Source organism: Lissotriton vulgaris, chromosome 6 (genome assembly GCF_964263255.1).
Source record: "Lissotriton vulgaris chromosome 6, aLisVul1.2, whole genome shotgun sequence".
NCBI classification, from domain to species: Eukaryota; Metazoa; Chordata; class Amphibia; order Caudata; family Salamandridae; genus Lissotriton; species Lissotriton vulgaris.
In genome coordinates, this window is record NC_141694.1 from 1,695,867,288 (window position 1) to 1,695,892,840 (window position 25,553).

A 25,553-nucleotide genomic window follows, 5' to 3' on the forward strand; every position below is an offset into this window, starting at 1 on the left:
GTGCAAACACACAAATTTCATACTTAATATAGCAAAAAATATTTCCCCCATAAATTGTCTTTTGCATAACTGACACATTCTGAGTTGTAGACCATTTTAGTACCTTTATAATTGACAGGAGAATCACTTGCTTGATAGAAGCTTATCAAACAGAAGGGAGTTGGCACATTTCCTGCTGCTTAAACATTCTTTAATTTCCATATAGAACTTGCATCACACACATTCACCAATTTCAATCATCGATTCAGGACACCTTTCTAGCTGCAGTCACAATTACAAAAGGAGTGATTCAGAATCACAAGCTTCCCAAAACTGTGTAGAGTGGGCCTATGCATGAACAAATTTTGGCACAGAACATGGCCGTAGTATGTGTCAAGCGAAGGTGCCCACCTGAGTTTGCAAGTGCAATGGCTTTCAGAGTGACAAACTCCTCCTTCTCCAGCTTCATGCTCTTGTACTTCTTCACCAGCTGCAGGATGGCATTGTTCAGCTCATGCAGGCCGGCCAGTTTGGACTGATCCTCGTCCATGATGTAATCTTCGGCATAGACGAGTTCATCTTCAAACGAAAGGGACCGATATACCACACCCAGGATCAGAATCTCCATCCAGGCACTCTGAAGAAGGCTCATCTGGTCAGCCAGAGACAACGTGGAGAATCCTGCAGAGGATGACAAAAATGTAATGGTTATTCAATACATTCCGAAAATTGTCTACATTTGTCTTTGGAATGATCCGGTGACTCATATCACACAACATATTAATTACATTGCAATTTACCATTGTTTTAAATAACCTGTTCAGGTGATGCTAATATTACCTGCTTCATTCAAATGAATGAAGGCAGCCTGCTGAGAAGACTGCTGGTGTGACCAATAGCACAGATAGCCACAATGTATTTCAAAGATCATTTTGAATGAAATAATATATTCGGATGGACTTTTTAAAATATATTTATTGGTTTACTATGTCTATTTATATGGTGCTATACTATGATTTATGTGGTTCAGAAGTGTTTTGTGAGGGTGTGTGTTTTGGTTTTGGGATACTTGTTGACCAGAGCCTAACAGGACTTGTGACATATTTCTTGGAAGTCTTTCATATTGCTTGGACTATGGTCATGTTGGATGGCGGCTGGCGAGGTTCTAATAAACTAACATGTTATTTGGTGATACATTGCATTGAGCAGTACTAATAGCTTGGGGGAATTTAATCAAGGTCTTATAAACCAGAGGAGCACATTGAAAACCTTTTGGTGCTCTGCAAACTTCATTCACACTTCACTCATTTGGAAGATCATAGATGCCCTCATCTGCAGCAATAGGGCATGAATAAGGGGATTCATCATTTAATATAAGCACTTTTTTTGGCACTTTTATATGTAATCATTTTTCTCTAAGCACTGATCATTAACAAAAGCTACCTCACATGTATACTTTCAGAAACCCCCCTTTTTATGGGCTCCCTCCACACAGATGTTGGTTTGAAGTCCACTCCAGATCACAAAGGGCAAGGACTTCGAAGCTTTCTCTGCTTTTTTGGTCAATGTGAATTTTAACGGATGGCCATGGGTTACCTGTGCGTAGTTTGACATTTATCACGTGTATGGTGTCTCAGTCAGATAGATTCAGAAATGGATTACCCTTGGAGGATTTTGTGCAGATTCCTATACTGTCCTCAGACAGTACTGGAAGAGAAAATCTTGCAAAATGTGGTCTCTGGTTCTGATCCTTCAGGTTTGTAGAAAGCTTAATGTTTTAACTTTCTGAAGTTGTCTGAGCAGCATCTTTTAGAGTACCAGGAAGAGCACAACATAGCAATGTAAGCCTCACAGAAATAAATGGACTACTTCTTCTGACCTTGTACAGTTAGAAACACACCCTGCTTACCACTCCTGACACTAAAATATCAGCACTCCTCCACATGTTTGCTGAAGTCTTTCTTTTATACTTTTTACAGTTTTATAGCACAAAAGTGGCTGAGGAACATTAGGGTGTTCTACATGAAAATGAAACGTTCACATGAATCAGATGTTCACTTTTTTAGGCATGGAGAATTTACGTGATTTGCCTAGAATCATAGAATGATTCAAACCGGTTCCCTAGCTATAAAATTTGACAACTCTAGCCACTAGGCCACATCTCATCCAAAGCGAAAACATTCTTTCCTACATCTCAGGTGGTGTCTATGGCAAGTTGTGTTTATCCACCCATGGGCCCAAGAACATGATGAATGTTGTGCGAATCCTCTGAGTTTATATTCTTATAGATCATCCAGGCATATTACCCTATTTGGCTCTGATTTCATATCCATTAACCCTTTCGATGCTCATGACGAGCTCAGCTCGTCATGAGGCACGGTTGAGCTGTGCTGATGACGAGCTGAGCTCGTCATGAATAAAGGGATTTATGGAATGGCAGCACTCTGGGGGAAAACACCTAGAAAACACCTGGGCCCTCTTTTAGTGACATTTGGATTTTGGCAGAGCAGGAGCAGCACAATAGATTGGTGAAACTCCCACCTCTCCCAACATTCAATTCCCCATCTCTATTAAGAGTCAGGAGAAGGGTTGGTTTTACCTTTGACCTTATAGCCCATCCACTACAGGACATGACTACTGTCACGAAGAGCAGGGCGAAAATAGTAGGGAAAATACCCAAAAAGGCTCTGTCTGTTTCAGAGTCATTGTTTTTTTATGTGGGGGGTTTCAAGAAACAAATTTCTGCTTTTGGGAATTTCTGCAAAGCTTCAGAGCCTTGCGTGGATCTGCGAGAGGGGAGGGTCTGCTGAATGCATAGAGACCTCTCTCTGCCCGGTGGAGTTTTCTAACCTCAGCTGGTGGTTTTCCACTAGGGGAAGGAAAGTTATGCCTCCAGTGAGCTGGTCGAGTGGCCACCATCTCCAAGGGTCTTAATGATCCCACGTATCCTTATTTCTCAATGAAGATGCAAAAATAATCCCAAAGGGGAGTCACAAAAAGGAAGTGTGAGTGTGAAATTGAAGTTAGGCAAACTGACTATTGGTGACAGTTGGTAGCTCCACTGCGGCACATCACTTGCAAAAAAAATTGCAAACTGCGGCAGAGGGGCGAATTAATGATTAAGGGATAACTAAATGTATTTGTTGTCTTGGAGAATTTATATATGCATATAAGATTAAGAGGTGATATTTACTGCACAACTTGCATCTAATCATTATAGGGATGGGATAATACTTTAGCTATGGTGAGGTATAACCCTTCATGCTTGAACTTCAAGAAACAGCTAAAGGATCTCTCGCTCGACCAGCATCTGAACTAGTGGATGTCAACCGACCAATGAGACAAGACCTTTACCCCTCCCCCCAGTTTCTCTCTCTCTTTTGCCCAAACATTGCTTTAATCAGATTCATCTCAACTGTACTGATTTTACTTGATATCTTGATATGAGCATGTACTGATGTAAAGCGCTCTGATACCTTTGGGTCTAGTCAGCGCTATATAAAACTCAAATAAAATAAAATGTTTCCTGTTCTTTGCTTTTTTTTCCCTTTTTGCATTGCAGGGCCCTTTTCCAGCATGATGGTGAGATGGCAGTCATTCTCCCAGCCTACCCCTCATGCTTGTGTTTACATTAACTGTTAATTTATTGCGCTGAACTGCTAATGCCCCATCACACAATATGCGATTGGAAGTAATTTGCTGGTCTGTTGAAGTGCATGAATTTGCCAGTTGGCACTGGTGCTTAATAAAACCATCAAAGGGGATTAGTCAGGCCTTTCTTAAGGGGGCTTTGAAGCATTCAGTGACCCCTCTGTGAAGATGCTCCCGTGTTTCTTAAATTGGCATTTCTTTCTAAACCAAAATCAACCCTAAAAGACATGTCTTTTCATTTCCTAGAATTATAAGCGACAAAAAAAGCACTCATGTGTAAAGATTTCCCCTCTTGTGCGATAAAAACAAACTTTCCAAAAATAGATGGGGCATTTGCGGCCATTATGCATCCGCCTGTGAATTCTGCCCCCACTGAATCAATCACGGTGAATGGTTTCCTTGGTCAACACAGACACCAAATGTGATTAACCATTTATCTCCGGGGTCGCCAGCCTTTTAATGTTGCCTGGTTGCTTTAAAGCGACAGTTCTCCTGATTACTTTACCCAGCACCCCCACTTTAAAGCGACAGTGCGGCCCATTACTTTATCCCACTCCCCCGCCCTTTTAACTTATTATATCTTATCTATTTATAACCCCGTTTTTTTCTGACATTTTGATTTTACTATATTTGGTACCTTATTTTCTGCTGGAAGTGTCGGCATAAAAAATTGTCTTTTAATTTACATAACCAAAAACTAATACTTTCTCAGCACTCTCACCCAAACAAAACTCGATGCTTGCTCTTTTGATTTCAAAACCTTTTACAAACAGTTGAAACCTGTGCAACTGGACACATGAATGTTACTTCACCAAAATGCCTGGGGTAGCGGAAGTGACATCACACACCCTTTGACCTTCAGTTTCATTCACACACATGCTAACAAAGACACACATATTCACACTTACATACAGTCTCTTATATAAACTCACACTCACTCGCAAGCCCGCACACACCATTATGGGCTTTTTTTTTACTTACCCCAATTGCCAGGGAATATCATTCTCCAGCTAATTGTACGCCATTTTCTATTACACTAACAGTGAATAATGTTTCATTATGCACTATTAGTGTAATAATAAATTGCAAGAAAACAAAGCAGGTATATAGCCCCAACCAACGAGAGCTGCCCCTGTGCTCCTGGCCCAGATTTTGCACACATCTGAGGTCAGGGGTAGCAAAGGCAGGGCCAGGGGTCGCAAAGGGCAACCTTGGGGGTCGCAGCTGCGACTCCTGATGACCTCTAAATGACGTCAATGCCTGGACAAGGCAAAGTATTCAGTGTCATTCTATGTGTGTCCTGGATCCTGGAATGTGGTTGAAGAGAGGAAGTGGTGTAAATTGTGAAAACGCTGCATTACACCAGACTTGGTGGCATATTATCAAGAACGGCGTTAAAATTATCACCGGTTTAGCGGCAGAAAACTGCTGGTAAAGCGGTGATAATGGGCTTGATAATATGCCCCGGAGAATTCAAATAGAAGCCCACACCAGAACATGGACTTCTATTGGAATTCTCAAGGGCATATTATCAAGCCCATTATCACTGCTTTAGCGGCAGTTTTCTGCCGCTAAACCAGCGATAATTTTTTGCGCTGTTCTTGATAATATGCCCCTTGGTTCGTGGTCTTTATTGTATTGTATTGTAATTGCATTTACATAGCACTTACTACCCCTGATGAGGCGTTGAAGCGCTTTTTGCGGTCATAAAAACTTTTTTTCTGGTTATACACAAAGATTTTTTCCCCTGCCAAAAAACTGGTATTTGTCTATAGTACTTAAAAAACATGCGTAAAACTGGTTCAACCTACTGCACTGGGGCCAAATGTGACGTCACGTGACTGAAGTCACTGTTGTCCGTCAGTTAAACGGCCAGGTAGCTCCGCCAGGCCCTGGTTTTATTCGAGAGGACGCAGGACTGGTCTGCCTCCAATTAGCTTCCGCGCGCCCCTCCCCCACCCCCTGCTCGACCGGGAAGCAGTTTCCTGCCGCAGCAGATGGACGCGGAAGGCAGCCCGCAGCACTGTCCTGTGACAGCCCCATTCTCCCTTCTAGACACCGCTGTTAGTAAATAATTACATTTACACGTTCTCCAATCTCCGCACATCTTTCTGCCGAATAATTAAAAGCAGGATGATTAGTTTATTGAGTGGAAGGGGGACTTTTTTTTTTATTTAGGCCGAGCCGTGATTTTATCGGGCCAGCACTTTTTCACGGTTGTCACGAGGGTGCAGGCATCCAATTTTTCTTATCTGCCTGATTAATACAAATGCTGTTTCAGGACGCATTAATTAACAGATACACATCTACGTTCTCATGGAGGGATCAATACGGAGAAGAAAAGAGGCATCAGTGTGAATTTAGTGCTGATGATGGAGAAGCCGCTCTATTGACATTTACGTGCATGGAAACCTTAAAGTGGCACTACAGTCCTTTTGTCCCTGTGATTTACGAATTAACATTTTTTTCCCCAGTCTGCACAGAGGGCCGAGCACCTCTTCGCTGTTTAATTAAGCACAGGGCAATAAAAATCTGTTATCCTTTAGAATAAAAGTTGCGCTTGAATTCTGGATGCAGTGTAGGGTTTTGTTTCCCTTCAGGCGCGCTCAATTTTTGGACATTTTTTTCTTGGGGCGACATTTCCACAGATTCCAAATAATGTGTTACCGTCAGTCTGCATTAGCGCGCGCTTGGGTTGGCCGGGTGTCTGGGGGAGGGAGGACAAGAAATGCGAAATATTTCGCTTTCGTGCTGAAGAGTTGGCTCTTCGCTCCAGTACCAGGGAAAATGCTTGGAGTATGAGGAGGCTGTGGGTTTTTAAGACATTAGAACGTACTTTGAACCCACGCAGCTCTAAATATGTGTTCATCTCAACTTGCAACAAAAAACATGCAGCAGTTACTGACATGGTCTTCAACCCAGGCCATTTATAAGCCAAAGAAGGTACATCTCATTCATAGGCACTGGGGCTCACCTGTGAGGTGTGTATGAGGTGGGAGGAATAGGTCAAGCAGAGGGCATTTGATGTACAACATACAACACTATAGGTCACTTGGTTTAACCAGGGCCACTGGAATTATGAGGCAGGAAGGGTCAAATTATGTGGCAGGGTTGAGTAAATTATGAGGCAAAATAGGCAAATTATGCGGCATAATGCGGCACATTTTTCAATAGCATTACTTAATTTTGTAATCATTTTTAAACTTGGTAACACTGTCTGGGCATTGGTTGCACCTCGTTAGTACCAGTTTAATATAAAAATATAGCCATAAGCAACAGAAAGCCGACCAGTCCAGCTTTGGAAAGGACCTTGCACTGCGCAGCAACACGTGTTGACGTTTTTTTTTGTAACTTGTGATCCGTTTGAGCAAGAAACAAGATTGTTTTTTGTTTAAATTAGCAGGTTATGCCGTAGATGATGGATTATGTGGCAAATCTATAATCATGCGAAAATTGCCATTGCCGCACAATCGCATAATTCTAGTGGTCCTGGTGTTAACTTACATTGTATTCAGGTCACCCAACTTACATGGTGCCGCAGTGTGACACAATTCTTCACTCACCTCACCGTGAACCAGGTGAGCTCGAATTTCTTCAACAGAATAGGTTTTCAGGTCTGGTGTGAATGCCTGCACAGCCGGGCTCTAATAATAACCTCTCCAGGACATAGGAGGTGGTTCTAGGTGATTTTGTTCTGGCTGGGGGAATGGGGAGGAGGGTGCCACTGGGCAGTACGGGGGGTCCAAAGTCCCACTCTCCATGGTTAAGGTCCCTCTAGAATGCACCATCCACTTCTACCCAGTGAAAACCATTCTAAGGTTGGCAAGCATGTGTATTGCATTACACTGGTCTGCCAGTAGTATTATTATGAACTTACTTAGGTGCAGTAGGCCTGAGTTGGTTATGGTTACATGCCAATGATAACAGCTAGATGCCTGATTCAGTTACTAGAGAAAATATTTCGGATGCCATAGGTCAGATCTGTGTATCATGTTAATGTATGATCAGTGCAGTAGTGCTGCCGTATTGATTGTGAAAAGCATACGTCAAAGTCAATAGGCATTTAAGGGTGGATTATTATTTCTCAGCATCAAAGCTTACAGATAGGTATTTTGTTATATGATATGTCACAGATGACCTTTGTAGGGAAGGATTTTGTTGGTTGTCATCACTGTTTGTGGTCACCACCTCTGACAAACCGTAGGGGAGAAGATTTTCATCGTACTAATTCTTGTTAGAACCTCTTCTTAAGCTGTCTGCCAGGATCTTGCCATTTAAAATCATTAACTACATCCATCCATATAAATCCATATCTATAAATATACATCCACATAAATACTACAGAGGTTTTGGCTCACCTCTGTTATACCATAAGTCTGTCTAAGAGTTATTCACACTCTGCTTCAATCCTTGACAGCACACAGTCTGGAGTAATGGTTCAGTCCACGCCAGTCATTGGCTCGTCTACCCTGTGAATTATGGTATTTTCTGATCGCTTGTGCCCATAACCTGAAAATGAGTACGCTTGCATATGGTGCTGAGTTTGTGTGTTTTATCGCAGTTGTATCAGAGGGTGAATGCAAGAACGAGACAGTGAATGGATGCATGAGTGCAAATATGAGACAGAGTGCATGCATGGTGACTTATTGAGGGCCACCCATCACTTTCATTCATAAGCCAGACCTATTGGCATTGCAAATGGTTGTTTAACATGCACCGAATGTACATTTATCTCACAGCCGGGGACAGTTCCATGCATACCAGTGATAACTTTGATATTCCTTCATCCCTTCCCCTAGCAAAGATCTGCTAAATGTTTCATAGGCATTTGTGATGAGGATGGCTCTGTACCTCGACCTGCTGTCAAACAGCATGTTTATCTGAGCTCCAAACAAACTAGATGCCAGTTCAGAATAACGTCACTTGGGGGGATTTAAAAGCTCCCCTGGAGTCAGACATTCCCGAATATTGGTGAGAAATGTTATGGCAGCCAGGCCCGGCCGCCATTTTCTTCGGAAGGCTGACACACTTGAAAATGAAGCTAGAGGCACCTGTCAAGAGCTCTCCTGTTTAATTCTTACAGGGCCAAGTGATGCACTTTCAGTTAAGTTGCATACAAGGCTAAGCATTCTAAAGTGGGAAGGGTAAAGTGTCGGGTCCTCAAAAAGACACTTTCGTTTCAGAAAGCATAAATGTTTCTCTGCGAAACCTAGATTTGACAGAAATAGGCTGCTGCACTAGGCATATATGGGTTTAACCCACGCAAGGTATGCCACCCAGCAGTGAGCCGCTTTACAAACCTACAATATCACGTTTAGGAAACTATATGCAACCCTGAGCCCGTTGAGAGACCTTTTATCACACATACTTCTAGTACATTGTCACAAAAAGTGTAAGGTGTGTTTACTTTAGCATCAAGCAGCATTTTCTGAACTAACATATAGTGACATGGCTTACCAATTTGATTTAGCAACATATGGCTTCTTGTAGTGTGAAGTGGTAAGTGATATAACACTTATGAAATTAGCACATTGCAGTCTTTCCTACAAGACAGATGTGCAGATTGGGTCACTTACTGATTCGCCTACATGTCGGTGCCTCTGGAAGACACATGCGACAGGAAGGATTAGCCATTCGTCAGACAGCGGCTAACATAATACCAGGGATGCAATGTAGGCCCCAGTGGATCATGGTGGCCCTCAACATTTCTAGGGGCCCCCAATACTTCAGGGGGTTCCCATTCAGCTCAATGTGAATTGATATCTGAGAGATATAGGACACTAAGGGGTTCCTCATCGCATTCTGCAGGGAGGAACCATCATTTTATTTTATGCCACTGTATAAGACTGACTCTGTCCCATCCCTACTGCCCTTTCAGAAGTATTGTGCTGTTGCAAAATCAAAAGATGTATTCTTTGGCCAGAGTATCACCGTACGTACCTACTACTCCTATTCACAATTCCTTTTTTAATCACTTTCTGTAATTATACACAAATGAATGAGTGAAATCACTTTTTTACAGAATTATCATTGGCAAAAATATTCACTCTCAAGAGTCATGTAAACAGGTCTGGATGAATCAGTGATTTCACAGAGGGCTATAAAGCCTTTCGCGTCTGTGACTGCTCCGAAAACGGCCTATGATGGAGAGTGATCAAAGTGAATTACTCTATCACAAATGTTTGTGGTTTCAGCACCGTTTAGTTCACCAGAAACCCTACTATTTATTACAGTAGCTCCTTCTTAATGGCTGTACCAAATTGACAAGGACTCAGTAACATGAATATACAGCTTAAGGTTAAGATCAGAAAACTGGAATTATTTTGTTCTCATTTATGCTGCCAAAAACTAATTTAACATCACTTCCATTTCAAGATATTCTACTATGAAGTTAATTAGGCCAACACCCTCCCGCTCTTGGGACGTTGGACTTCCATACCACTCAAATCTCGTTTTCACCAAGTTCCAATCTTAGCAACACCAGGGCATCACACAGTCCCAAGAACCCCTCTGTGATGGAGTGATGTAGCCTGCTGCTTGATGGTACCACAAATACCCACCGCAATCTAACTTGGCCACAAACCCATCCCAAACAGATGTTACTACCCTACTTGTCAAATCCTCCCTACAGCCTGCCTGCCATATCAATGCCCATGCATCTGCTCTCTGCTGCACGCAAGTCATATACGTGGCACATACTAATAAGCCTTATGGTTTATGCCAGGTAAAAGTGTCCCATAGACTTCCCTTTGTGTGCTCCACAGCCCATTCTTTGCATTGACAAACAATCTATATTCTTAGCTGCCGCCCATAGGCATCACTTGAACCCAAATCCTTAGGCACGATGGAAAGTGCTATGTAACAGCTTGAGAAATGCTGCGCTTTTATCATCACACCTCTGCCTTCTCGCGACGGCTGCGTCGACAGATACCGGAGCTGGCGTTACAATAAGATGCATTCACACTGAATGTTCATTGCAGTCCATTAGGGGCAATGGGTTCCCGCTAAGCAAATATTCACTTGTCAGAAGTATTTGAGGGACATGATGCATTCAGCGGTGCTAAGTATGGTAAGTGTGCTCCACAGCATATGGGACACTGACAACTGGTAAAAACGTCCGCGTCTCTCCAGATTCGCGGCCTTCCGCTTGAGCGCCTGGCTCAAGCGTTGATGCATCGGAGTCTGCTTGAGGAAGATCTTCTCTAAATTGAAATTGCAGCTATACAGGGCTCTTTTCCTTCAGAATCAAAGCATGTGGCTGCACCACCTCAAATAAAGAGTATTTTTCAGCAAATGGCGCCAACCAGGGGCCTATCATGAATACTCTTCTTTTTAAGAATATTTTTTTACTGCTTTATGCCTTGGCCAGTTTTTTTTCATTTTCAAAATAAACAGAGAATATGTTGCATATTGTGCTAAATTGTATTCCATTAATTTGGAGGTGTTACACCTGTCCTGCAACATATTCTGCTTGAAGAATCAGGCCAAAAATGTTTGATCCCAAGTGGAAATGTACAAACTTTTGCGTGCTGAGTGGGCTTTAACTCTGCGACACAAAGGTGGAGGGTGAGTGATCCTAGCCAATGCCTTGTTCCTAGTGCTCACATTAGCGTACACGTTGATAGCCGCTGTGGCCTTTCGCATTCTTTGCCATCCATTGCCATAGAAGATATCTAGTACTGATGAACTCCAGACAGGGAATGCAATAATGTTCCACAGAGCTGCTCTACCTGGACAAAGAACATATTAGAAATGTGTGTGGGCACACAAAAAAAATAAACAATACTCTGTACTGACACTTGGGGAAGTTAGCCCAAAATAGAGGATAGCCTTCCGGAAAATATGCAGGCACATATACTTAAAGATTCTGATGTGAATCTGGTATGAAAGCCCCAAATTCTCTTCTCTTTCTTCCTTTTTGGGCTAACTTATTCCTCTTCTGCACCTCAACACACCTTAATGACCCATAAGTGCTGCACAATGAATCCACACCACATCACAGATATAAAATGGCCACGTTTGCATAGCTATTAAACATAAAAACATGAGAGGGAACTTGTGTCTTAACGATACAGTGCTTCCTGAGCTTTGTCATACAGTAGGAACTGTAAGCTAGAGGTGTCACTATGATAAACTCAAGGATAATAATTTTATTTCATTGGCCTCAGAAGGAGGAAAGTCTTTGTCAGCCCAGTCAGGGTTTGAACCCTTAAACTGCATGTGAATATAGAAGGACCAACTAACAAACCAATTTGCATGCATACATTTGGCCTGCACATGGAAATAGAGTTTTCTGGTGCAAATCAGACTTATACATCACAAAGCCTGGGTTTGCACTCATCATAGGACGTATTCATACAAAGATGTTTGTGTTAGTAAAACTAATTACAAGGACAGGGAGTGGGCGGGAGAGGGCAAGCTCACAGTTCCAGAGTTGGAATATACCATGTGCTTGTGGACACCCATCCCTGTATACATTTGGTGGTATTCCCAAATCCTTCTCTGGTCCCTTTCCATCATAGAGAATGTTAGGAATGTGCTCTTGACAGGGTCACGACCAGATACAGACAAATATATTTTCCCATTTGAAAACGGAGTACGCTTGCGACGGTAGCAGGTTTCCAGACACACTTGTTGGAAGGTTTGTGAATTCCTCAAAGCCATACATTTGCATCTACTCAAGGACTAAGAACAGCAGGTGCAGGTTTATCACTTTCGATGAGAATGGAGCCCAGAATAAGTGCTTAATTTGAGCCGGAGCACTCCGGTGCTCAGCACCGGCACTTAATTGGTTTCCGGTGCTCGGCACTGGCACCTAATTGGCAACAGCACACTAAGGGCAGCCTGCTACAAGGTGTTGCTGCTCATGTAATTTAGAGATGAGCTGTATAACAGTTGCTTAGGAAAACAATATACATTAAAACATTACTAATACCTGCCTCCCCAGCCATTTCTTTAGCTTTGGGGACCTGGAATAATCTGAACTGTCGCATTTACATGCAAGATAGATGGTTAGTAGTTGCTTTGGCAGCGATGACAGGGGTGATGGGTGGTGCAAGCTGCAAAGGCATCCTGGTCAGAGCCCTGGTTCCTAATATTTTACAAATTAAGCATTACCCAGAATGCATTGCGAAGGGTGAAAGAAATAAAGGACAATAAGGTGTTGAAGAAGGCCTCATTTTAGAGGCAGACTGATTCAATTTATTACTGATGCAATACATCAACAAGCTAACTAAAATGGTCTTTGGGAGTAGCTTAAATAAGGGTCTTTCAGTATGAAAACAAATGATGTGTGACAAAATAGTCATCAGCAGGGCAAATTAAAATGGGCTGAAAGCATCATCAGGTTAGGATGAGAAGGATCTGGGAGTTTAACTAGCAAATCCCATATTTTATATCTTTGATTTATATAATGTTATCAGCCTGGTTAACGGTCTGTTTGATCTTGACAAAAGAGCAACGAAGCAATGTCAGCCCTCCCACTGCAACCAGTGTTTCATTAGCCAGACTGTGCATACATTATGCACAAAGATGGCCGCTCCCTTTGTCCCACTCCCCCAATGCGACCGCCACCACATCTTCTGAACGCTTCCGCGCTCGTGGGCAGTGACAGCAGAGTATCAATTCAGACCCCTCCCAAGCGGGTCTTCCACTCAACTCTTCACCGCTTATGCAAACTTGGGCACCTTTAGGGGGGGCTGGAGGCGGGAAGTCCCAAGTATGCAGCCGCCCAAACTAAAATAAGATGCCCACTTCTAATACACCTAATTAGCCATTGGCAGACTCTTAATTGCATACATTAGGTTGAATCCATAGTGGAGATTAATTCTAAATATACCCCAGCAGCTGGTTAAGATGCCATGGATTACGGTGCGGACTGTACGTTTCCACTTAATTAGATATCAAAATTAAGCAGCAACAAGCATTTTGACATAACGGGGAGCGCGCCGCTGCTTAGCATCCCTAGGCTGCACTAAAGTGACCGCTAAAGAGTGCTGCACAGATGGAACGATATTAAATGCCGCACTGGAAAGTAATTTCAAATAATAAAATATCAATATTTACATTTTAATTACCCCTACTGAGAGTGGCGCTGTCGTTTTCACTACTGCCGACGCAGCAAGGGGTAGTGAGATGACATTGTGGCGCGGCCTGCAATGACTATTGTGTTTCCATTAGAGAATGACAAGTGTTTCGGAGGCGGTGACACCCCGTTGCAAACCAGAGTGACAGCCGATCAGAAAATTCCTATTAAGGGAATAAATTCCTCGGCAGGAGAATTGAGTGGGAAGCTGGCCACCCGCCTTCGCAGGGTGCATAATCCTTTTACAGCCTCTTTCCTACTCCACCCTCTATCTATTCAGCCCTCCCTCTGGCTGAATGTTTATTATATATGCCCAGAACAAGTTTTGTTATCCTATGAAATATTTAGAATTCACAATTTATTATATAATGAGCGTCAATTTGAAAACTATAACACTTGACATAAACAAACACCACAGGCTTTTCTATCAATCAAAAGCTCCTATGTAACACACACATTTCTAACCTCTTGTAAACTCTGAAGTTGTTAAGAGTAGGTAGAAAAACATTAGAAGAACAGCAATACCTGTTATGTTTTTTATGGTGTAAATATGTTTATGGCATTTTTCTCATCTTAACAGAATTACAACGTATAGTTGTATAATATCTCCATAACTCCTTCAGGCAGAGTAGGACAGTATAGATAGAACAGTGTGGTACTACAGCATTACAATGCAGGCTAGTGAAGGCGTTCCCTGCCGTAACCCGCCCTACTCCCTACAGTCCAAGGCAATGAGATTCTGCACATAATTCTACAACAGGTGGATAAAAATACTGAAAACTGAAACCAACAATTCAAAATATGGACTCTAGCTGAAGGAGCATCCCTCACATCAATAAGGCGTGGGTCCCATGTGACACGAGCCTTGGTGGCTCTCTCGCAACACTGTGTAGCTAAACAAACTAGGACTCGCTCATGTCAACAGCACCAAATACCAGCTTGGCCAGGACACGTCGTAGCACTATCACGTACAGCCTGCCCCAACAGCACTCACATCTCAGTGTCGGTTATGCCAACAGGCTTATCCCTAGGCAGTCATCCCATGCTCATTAGAAGCAGAACAATGAAGGCCCTTCTGAGAATATAAGTGGGTTTGAAGGAAGAGAGATACAAATACTAAAAACAAGCAAGTGCAAAGACATTTTATCTGGCATTGGCTGTTGGCCTTTTGGCTTTGCCAATGCTTGTTTTGTTATGCTTTTGTAAAACTTTACTTTTAGGGGAGCTGTTGACCCTGCACTAATAAAAAATGGATAAAAGCAATGATGTATTCATAAACTTAGAATATCCTAGGTTTATGAATACTGTTGTTTGGGGCGAGATATCAAGGTAGGTCTTTAAATATTGCCTCTGACCCTATCTAAAGGTTTTTTGTTCTCTTCTCTAAAAGAAATGATGCTCAACATTGCTTCATATTTAACATGACTTAAGCTGTACCAATATCAAAACTCAATAAAACAGATTCACAAAAAAAAAGTTAATAAAAGCAAAAATATGTTTTGGTTTCAAGAGGCATACACTCCCATAATAGCCCTTGGCACTGAAAGGAACTACTTTGTGAGTGGATGTGCTCTTTCTGAAAGGGCAGAATAGATAGTGTCACTCATAGTGAAGTTAGCCAACGGATGAAGTGGGCGGATTCAAAAGATCTCAGCCAACACCAGACCGAAAACGTATGAGCTCGACTATAAGTAGGTTGACATTTTTGCCTCTCAGGATTAGAGAGAAACAGTGTAAGTAAACCACACCAATGAAGTAGTCTGAAAACAATACTGTACAAAACACTAAACTTGACCTACTCTTGTCAAGCATCAAGACGTTTGAACCACTAACCTGAGGAATCCAGACTCAATCCAAACCTCATCTCCTCCTCAAAAGACTTGAAAAAGCACCTGCAAGAGTGCACCTTAAACTTGAATTGTTAATTAAGTTTGTATTAATTCTGTGGTGTTATATTTCCAGTTATATATGAAGTGCTCCATTGCCTGTGTGGCTTTGTCCATGCTGTGTATATTTCTTCAGTGCATTAATAAATAAGTAAATTTAAATACCTAACTTGTTTCCAAAGAAGAGGGCCTGCAAACACACAGTAGTACACGAAGCAACCGATCATTAAACTGTGCATCGATTTAGCATGTCCTTAACACATAGAGCATTTTCCATCGTTGCCCCTCGGTTATGGAATGCCCTCCCCTTGGAGATTAAGGCCCAACCGTCTCTGGCCCTCTTTAAAAAAGCGCTCAAAACTTGGTGCTTTATCAAGGCCTACCAGTAAGGATTCATATTTGTTCCATCTAGCATTCTTTTTTGGTTAGGCGCCTTGACGCCCATTGGGCTTAGTAGCGCGCTACAAATCGGATTTCATTCATTCATTCATACAGCCAAATACAATCCGTAAGCCATTCATGGACTCCGTCAGGCACACAGGAGTGAAGATTGGTGTCTAATAATATGTAGGACTTTTGGCCACTTTTAAAAATAAGAAAGCAAGCAATATATTTGACATCACACACATGGTCCAATATCGTGTGACTGTGGAATAGAGCTGCATGTGGCAGAGCTAAGGGATAGGAAAACTATTGTATAACTTGTGCCTGGCTGCAGAGCCCCTGCTTCAGCTCGATCAGTCTGCTCCTAGCCTGTGTCATGCATGAAGTACAATGACAGGGCGAGACCTCTCCCACAGCCCAGGCCCCTTCACCAGGAACTAATAGGAGGACATTAATGCAGTGGAATGGGGGTCTCTCAGGAGGGAGTGTGAAGCCAATGATTGCACCTGGTCCTTCTGTGAGATCTGAAAAGGCCCCACAAATGCCATACAAAAAGTAGTGGTTGTAATGAATGGTCATTTTATGGATAACTAAAAGATTCGAATACCAAATTGTCAAAAAATAGTTAACTTCCACAAGGAGTCAAAGTAAGTGCAGACCACCACATCTCCCTATGGTATACATCACTCCACTCGAGTCATGCCCTTCTCGATTGTATTAATAATACCAAAGTAATTTAACATCCATGTTATTCGTTATTACAAACATGCTCCTCCTAGACTGATCTCCAAAAAAGTGGCAACTAGACTAATGTCCCCTCCAATGTCCGCCCGACATAATCTCCCGCCGGCCTCCCATTTAGCCCCGCAATATTATGATGGCGGGGGATACCGCGGCGGACGGGATGACCGTCTGCCGCTTTTCCGCCTGGTCGACCTGTCGACCAGGCGGAAAAGGGTTGAATATGGTGGCGGTGTCTGCTAGACACCGCCATCCATATTATAATGTATGCAGCAAGCAGCCTTTAACGCCGCCACGGAAAGGCATGAGATTTTCTCAGTTGGGTGGGTGGGGGTCACATAGAGGGTACCTATGGTACCCCCCTACATTTGCATTCACGACGTGGCAGGCACTGCGCAGTGCCTGCCACGTTGTGCATGCTATTGCACAGTTTGCAGCCCCAGCATGTGACGGGCGGTGCTGTGTGCACCGCCCGCCACAATGATGTGGATGGGGGATCCCACCGCCACCGTGGCGGTGGCAACCTAATTGCCGGTGCAGGACCGCCGCACCACTGGCAACCGGCCCCAGCACCGCCAGGATGGCGGACGCACATAAGTCCACCCGCCATCCTAATATGCCGACAAGTATGTGTGTCTTTGATTAGAGCAACCAAAATTAAAAGGGATGGTACACCGCATGTGGCAGTGAAGTCCTGCAGAAGGCCGCATGCTGAATTTCAGAGCACCCACAGGAAACGTTCCATTTAAATTGACCTTATGACCCTTGTCGTATGGACCTCCTAAAAACTGGCACAGATCCGACATTCCTGGGCGTACACTGGCTCCCCTTTTATAAGATATCTATAATGTAACCCACACACAGAAGCATACACTTAGGCAGAGTTTGAATACAGCGTAGATGAATCCTCCACCTACTGTAACATTGACTGGCACGTGACTGCAGACCACCCCAGAGCCAGTGTTTGCAAGAATGCGCTCTGGGGAAACCTGAGCGTGCAGTGCTGTGGCGAGCACTTATTTCCAAAGCTGCCACAAAAAGCACGAAACATGCAGCACTTGCCGACGTAACCAAAGACGCCGAGGTACCAGGCGCACACTGACTGTCGAAGCCGTGGCAGCTTTAAATAATACCCGACCCGGAAGTTAACCTCTGCTTGCTAACAGCTGACTGAGCTGCAAAGAAAGGCAGACTCCCTTGGCATCGCTAATGCTTCCAGGTCCAGGCACATCCCAATTTCTCCGACACGAGCACCTTTTAATTTCTGAAACAGCCATGGTGGAAAATCTTAATTAATTGTTCCATACTGCTTCAGGCTCATTATGCAGTGTAATAAAGTCCGTGTAATTATGAAATTTTACAGCCATTACCGGGGCTGATGGCTCGTATTTCATCATCAGCCGGACCCAATGGCTTTTCGCCACTCGGCTCCCCTTTGATGAACTCGCCGCAGATGCAGCGGGACCACACAATATCCAGGCCCGGCTGCGGTAATGGCTACCTGCAGACCAAGCCACTGATAAAGATAAACTATAAATCCAGGCGCCCGTGCCGGCGCGTGCCGGCGGGGAGGGGGTGGCCCGCTTGGGAGGCAGCAGAGCCGGCTGGCAGGCCACTGTCGGGGCCTTTTGCTCGCCCATCTTGAACAGGTTTCTTTTCCTATGGATGGAGCATTCCCCTGAAGGTCGGGTCTATTCCGCCGTCTTCTGGGGGAGGCAGTTCTGCAAAAAAATGGTGCCGCCTTCAGCAATGTATCATTTTATCCTTCCCGCTCCCCCACAACACTTCCTGGCTCAGGGCAATGGGCCACCTTTGCTGCTTTCCAAGCAGTCTACCCCCAACCCCTTCCTGGAGACATCCTAAGTGTGGCTAGCACTCCCTACCCTTAGAACCGTCTCTCCCCGGGAATAGCAGGCCGTAGCAAAGGAGAACCTGGCGCCGGATCGCTGATATATGCCTGGTGTCTTGGATGAATGGACCATTGTAAGCGTACTTTGGGCAGACACTTCAAGGGGTCTAAACCTAGGACCAGAATTAACAAGATGTGACGCAAAGCAACGCAACAAGACAACTTGCTGTACTGCCCTGCATCACATGGAGAGGGCAGGAATGTGATACAAAAGGGGATGATGGACGGAGCGTTTGAGCAAATCAAACACTCACACCCAGTCAACTGATCTGGGTTTAATCCATCACCATTCTTTAGCTCACTCAGCCACACCAGTTCAGACATGGCCATATGCAAATCAGTCTGACCCTGTGCCTCATAGGAACAGTCCAGCTCGAACTGCAGAAGCCATGTCTTCCCTGGACCGGAAACAAGCATCCTGGGACTGGTTTCGGATTCATAATCCTCATCAGCCAGGCTATCTTGAATCCAGTGGCCAGATTTGGCACATTACTGCTCCCATCATGCGCTGGCGCACACAGAGCAGCCTAGCGCCAACAAACGCACCCTTGCCCCATGGTGCAGGGGCAGGGCTTTAAGTGGGATGAAAAAACTGGGGGGTCTCTCAATGGGGCGTGGCCAGTGTAATTAGGGGCGTGGCTTTAAATCACTTACGCAAAAAATCTGTGCTTAGCATAGTGTGCCGCCCGACTTGTAATTTGCTGTTTCCGTCATTGCATCCAGATATTTGATACAAGTAGCATCATACCTACAATAAGTAAGTAATATTGGCTTTGTCAATGGTTATTACTTGCAGAAGATAAATAAGCTGCAACTATGACTTGTATATAATATTGACAAATCTTTCAATTAAATCCTTGGTGACCCTACCACTATGTTGCTGCTCCTGAGTTTCAGAAAGAGAAGGGAAATCCAGAAAGAAAATGACTCTTAAAGGATTCCCTTCCCCCACAACGCTCCCCTGGCATGACGTCATGCTGTAACTTCTCTACTACTGAGAAGTGAGCAGTGTGAGCAGCGCACATCCATGTGCCTGCTGACTCGAAACGGGTCTCTATCAGGCTTTGTTTTGAGCCATGGCACTTTTTTCCGGACTGCAGTGACAGCAAACAGCGGTCATTGCAGTCCGGGGAAAAAAACGGGCTGCCTGTGTCAGGGCTCAAAACAGAGCCCGATAGAGACCCGTTTCGAGGCCCCCTGAAAAAAACTGCCGGTGCTCAGACCCCTTGAGACCCGGTCCACTTAAAGCCCTGTGCAGGGGTGTCTGCTTTGCAGGCAGGATTGTTTTTGTGCAGGAAGGTAGGCCTTCCCGCACAAAAACAATCTTTAGAGGCTTTTTCCTCTTTCTACATGTGCTCCAGAATGCAGCACACATACATGAATTCCACAGGGGCTTTAAATCTAAATAACTAGCCAACTTTATAATGGTTTATCCGAGCATTACTAAACACTCACGCATGGAAAATGAGGCATGCATAAGCCAAGCGATTTATCCAGGACTTCACAGCATAGTCAAGTGTGGAAATCAGGATCAAAACTCAGGTCTATTCACTTCATAATCATCAATTAAGCCCTTCTTCCACATCCCGCTAGGTTCATGGTGCCATGCCTGGAGGTACAGTGGCTGTCCTCATACTCCAAGACCACACCCCTCATATGTGTAAGCAATAAAGCAGACGTCCACTCTATGAACTCAGATGATACAACTGTAAACGAGTTGAGTGTCTATAATGGTAAAAAGCGGTGCTCAATCTAAAAGACAAGGGCCCAATACGTTTCACACCCACTGTCTATGCTGGTGCTTCCAGTTCCATTACCAAGGCTACATGCTAATCATTACACTCAAACACATGTACCAACTTGGGCAATTCCGTGTCACCGGAAGCTGTAAGAATGGACGTGAAGCAATGGTATTATTTTTTTTTAATGTATATTGAATTGTTAAAACACTGCTGATGTGCTCTGTTGGACAGACAGCGCCCCCATGTGGTAGAAAATAAAAGTATGCCAGTGCTAAGAAATAAGTGCCCGTGCCGAGCCCTGGCAAACAATGACCCAAATTAAGCACTGATAAAAATACATTAGGGTTTCAAAGGGTCAAAGGTCTGAGTCCTGGCAATTTGCCATCTTCATAGAGGTTTGATTGTGGCTAATAATTAGAAAACTTAGCTAGCTATATGGTGGAATAAGATATAATTCTGAATTGCTCTTATGGATTGCATAACTTCCCCTTCAGAACTGTCGAGATAGCGCTCTACGGCCAAACATATTGACTCACACTCATAATTTGAATTCAGTGTACACAACCAGATGTTCTGCTGTTTTGTGCATCTAGTGTCCATTGGTATTACAGAATAAGCCATAATGCCTTCCTTGTCATTCAAAACGTGGTATCACACTGTTAGTACCACTCAATCTTTGGGATTTCGCTAACTTGCATGCATTTAATCCGGCCACACACCCTGTCTCCAACAAATGAGGGAAGTCCCAGAAATGCTAGCTCGGTCCCCATGATATTTTACTGGTTAGTGGATACATCCCTCCCTTGAAGAGTGTGCTAGGTTCCCTCTTCCCCCTTTCAGCAGCCCAAGAAGTCCTTCTTTGTGCACAAATAGTGAATGGTTCTGTGAAGAAGTCTTACAACATATAAAACAGGTCTGATTGTTTTTCAACTACAGTTTTCAGGCAGTAGTGAAAACTCCACCAGACTACTCACTATGTTTGATACACATCAACATATTTAGATCTGTGTCTCTTCAAGTTGTGTGACACATCTTCAGCTGGACTTGCACTCTCTGGAGGGGAAACATCACTGAAGCCCCAAACAATATTTAGGCGAACTAGGAAGAGGCAACAGCTGTGTGGCCTTCATGCCAACCTCACTGAAGTTCCAACAATATGTATATGAAATTAAAAGTAGCTAGAGCTGTGTCACCTGGAATGGTAACTTCATTGAAGCGCAAACTATATTTAGATCGGCCTGCAAACTGATAGGGCCTAGCCGGGACATATTGTTTTCATAAGATTGTTTAAGGCAGCTAGCTGTCTTAGGGCATCACCTAGTGGTGGGCTCAAATTAACTGTCAAAAGAAAAAAAATGGGTCAATTTCACATTATGAGGAGTGCTCCATGTGGTAAAATACTATTTTCCCTGGAGCGCTACAAATTCTTACACCAATTCTGGCTCTATGCCTCTTCAATGGTACATATGTTACGTATTTGTACTTTTAATTCAATAACATTTCTATTATTGATTTAGAATAAAACACGCTACTGTATTACATACTATTGCCAATGTAATCTTATTGCCAATATAATCATTCATGTTTGTTTACCTTTCCACTGATCTAGATATGAATATATATATATATGTTGAATACTTGTTTAATGACATCTATACAAGACACGTTATAGTTTATTGAATAGTCATCTGAAAGAATAAACTCACTGAAGAACCTGCGATTAATAAAAGAGTTTGCAAACATATAGGACGGATAGGAGAGCAGTGTGTCGCTGGTAAAGTCACGAGGGTAGCAATACTGTTAAAATTAGCTTGGAAACAACTAGACGAATGGCATTGACATTGTTCCCTTGCCGAATTCAATATAAAATTAAGAGAAGTTGCAATATATTTTCTAATTACTTATTTTGACATTAAGGGGTCTATTAGTATGTCGGGCAGACCGCCACCTCCCGCATGGCGGTGGCGATCCGCCTGCCATTTTCCACCGCCCGCATCCCATTTCCCCCACCATATTACGATGGCGGGGGACCCCGGCGGATGGAAAGACCGTCTGCCGGTTTTCCACTAGTCAAACAGGAGACCGGGTAAAAAAGGGGCTTGATATGGTGGCGGTGTCTGCAAGACACCGCCATCCATATAAAGATGCAGGCGATGATGTACCTTTCCATGGCGCGTTGCAGCCATGGAAAGGCATGCAGTGTCTGCATGTGGGGGCCCATTGTGGGCCCCCAGGGTGTTGGGGGTGCACACGGGGGGTATACATTCGCTTACACAACGTGGCAGGCACTGCGTGGTGCCTGCCACGTTGTGCATGCAAATGCACAACATGCCTTTTTTACTTTGCAGCTGGTGCTGATGAAAGCACCGCCCGCCACAATGTAAAAAATGCGGGATGCGCCCCCCAGTTTGGCGGGTGCATCCTAATCTTCCCCACAGGACTGCCGCACATATGGCGGACGGTCCCTTTTGCCATTACGATGGTGGTGGACTTTGTCCGCCCGCCATCGTAATAGTCCCCTAAACATTTGTCCATTTTGAAGAAGAAAAATAAACTATGGCTATTTAACACAAGGCTAAGAGCTATGTTGAATCTAAAAAAATAAAAAGTAATGGGCAGCATCATCAATACAGTTTAATGCTATTGATTAAATTACTTTACATTTTGTTAAATAAACCTCTATTTTTAACAATTTTTGAGGCACCTTTATCCTCTAAATCTTAAGTTACCAGGTGCATTTCAGTTCTCCATTCCCACTGTACCCCACAGATGAAGGAAGCGCGGGGCTTCTGATGGTACGCGGCCCAGCAGCCGATAGATATTGGCACACACAGTCCTCCCTTCCCCAGTAGAGTTGCGCTCAGTCAAATTAGCATCAGGGTCATGTGCGAGCTACTTGGCTGTGCTTATTTCCATCCTCCCACACAATCACACACACTGGCAGGATGAAAGCAAATAAAATATGCTCAGCAAGAACATGCTGCAGTGGAGCTTCTTCAGAAGGACGGCATCCCAGAGAGGCTGATACTCGTTTCTAGCTCTAACAATGCGAGGATTGACTCAGCTGCACCAACAACACAGTACTCCTTCTTAATTACGCGACTGCTGCAGTCCTGAAACCATAATCAGCAGTCGCTCAGACCTCACTGTGCTTTTTTTCCACTGTTAATATTTGCTCCGGGGCGAGCTGTGAAGCTTGGGAGTGGGCTGGCGGGAACCCTTGAGCAGCGTGGTGGGGTGGCCTACACGCAGCCCCACCACTGTGAACAAGAGTTGGAGGAGGTGCCTGTGAAGAACACCATTTGTTTCCAAGTTAAATATGAGGTGCACCCAGCAAAACATAGCTTTAAGGATATATTTGTACATTTAGAGGTTTTCATCAGGTAGGGTGACCAGATTTTGAAAAGCCGGAACCGGGACAGACCAGAAATAAAAGCAGGACTGAAGCCTTTTGTCTTACTTCTATGTCTGGCCTGTCCCGGTTTGTACATACATAAATACATATATGTATATCTAAATATGTATATACATATATGTATATGTGTTTTTAATATATATATATATATGTGTGTGTAACTTTGAATCCTTCTGCCTCCTCTCCTTCCAGCAAGAAAGTCACGGCATCTCAGCAAGTAGAGTTCATTAATTTTTATTATTTTTACAACACCATGTGCAAGAAGTGCAAATTGCAGAACGGCCTACGCGTTTCGGTTATACCTAGCCTTCAACTGGACCATATATATATGTGTGTATGTATATACTCAAATGTGCATATATCCTTCCCGCCCTCCTCCCAACTCTGTCTCCCCTTTGCTGCGAGCATTCAGCCGACCTGTACTTTCACGAAAGAAACAGATACATTATTTCAGACATTAAAGGGATCCAATGGAAACAGAGCACAGGTTTCTATTCTACTTTGCAGAATGACTTGGCCTTTGTCCCAAACACCGGGACATGTATTTAAAATGAAGAAAAGCATTGGGACGCTGGGACAGTCTTCCAAAATCCGGGACTGTCTGGGAAAAACCAGGACATCTGGTCACCCTATCATCAGGGGACTGGTCCCAAAGACCTTAATACAGCCCGACCCCTCCATCTGGCATTAGCTCAAGTGAGTTTTTGGTCGGTCCTTCTCTGCATCTGCCACTCACACTCAGGGCCAAACTGGACGTAGCAGGCATCGGGCAAATCCTCGGTGGGCCGCCAAGGTGGGGGCCAGTTTTAGAACCCTGGGGGCCGTTTTTGTTACCAGGCCCTGCAACAAAAGTGAAAAGCAGCATAAAGCTTTTCACTTGCACCCACCCCATACCCCCAGGGCCAGCCAAACTATTTGCCAGGGCCGGTTTCGGTTCTCAGTCCGGCACTGCTCACGCTTCACTGAGGCTGGCCAACACATAGATGTACAAGCGTCACGGTCGGAACCCGAACCTCCTCAGGATTGGCTGCCGAAACCTATTTTATGCACTTCCAGAGTACTATAACAAAAAGGTTTCCTCAAAGGGCTGTGCTTGTCCCTCATGTGTAGATGACAACAGGGCTATGAACTGCAGGGTAGAATCAAGCCCTCTGGCTGCCGCAGTCACTTGCTTAGTCGATGGTCAATTCTCAATTCTCCAGGAGTGGATAGGATGGGCAACTTTTGGCACATAGAGTTATTCTAGGACCTTTTTAAACGCCTCAGTGAGTTAAGTTCTGAGATAAATGTGTATCCTCCAGGTCACGCTGACGGAATCAACGTAAGTGGATACCAGCTATCCGCGAGGTAGGTAATAACAGCATTTGTTGCATATAGTGCTACCTGGGCAGTTTATTGGCTCTCCGCATCCACCAACATGACATTTATCACCACCTTCCACTGGGCTGTTCTTCCATCGGACCACCCGTCTCGAGAACGATATGGTTCACTGTCCAGGAACATGGGCATCTTCCAAATTATTTTAATTTCGCGGAACACTTTTCTACAGAAAATCTGCAGGGAGCGCTCAGAACTCTGGCCAGTACATGCAAACAGCATTTCTGGAAGGGAACACCGCCGTGGCTGACACAATCCCCTATTACTCATCGCCTGGAGAGTTGAACACTTAGTTAATGAGGATATTCTGAGGAGTTGTCATAGATTACGATCTTCAGTTCACGATATCCAGTTGCTGAGAAATCAGCAGCCAAATGTATGTTTC

General features: G+C 44.0%; 1 protein-coding gene across 4 annotated transcripts in view; it reads right to left on the reverse strand.

Annotated features, from left to right (window-relative positions):
• Positions 1-25,553, reverse strand: part of ESRRG (estrogen related receptor gamma) — a 264,204-nt gene that overhangs the window by 10,792 nt on the left and 227,859 nt on the right. For all 4 annotated transcript variants that reach the window (XM_086927905.1, XM_086927902.1, XM_086927903.1 and 1 more), the window contains one exon: positions 391-660. In XM_086927905.1, coding sequence (XP_086784031.1) covers positions 391-660 — 270 coding nt within the window. The remainder of the gene's footprint in view (positions 1-390; positions 661-25,553) is intronic.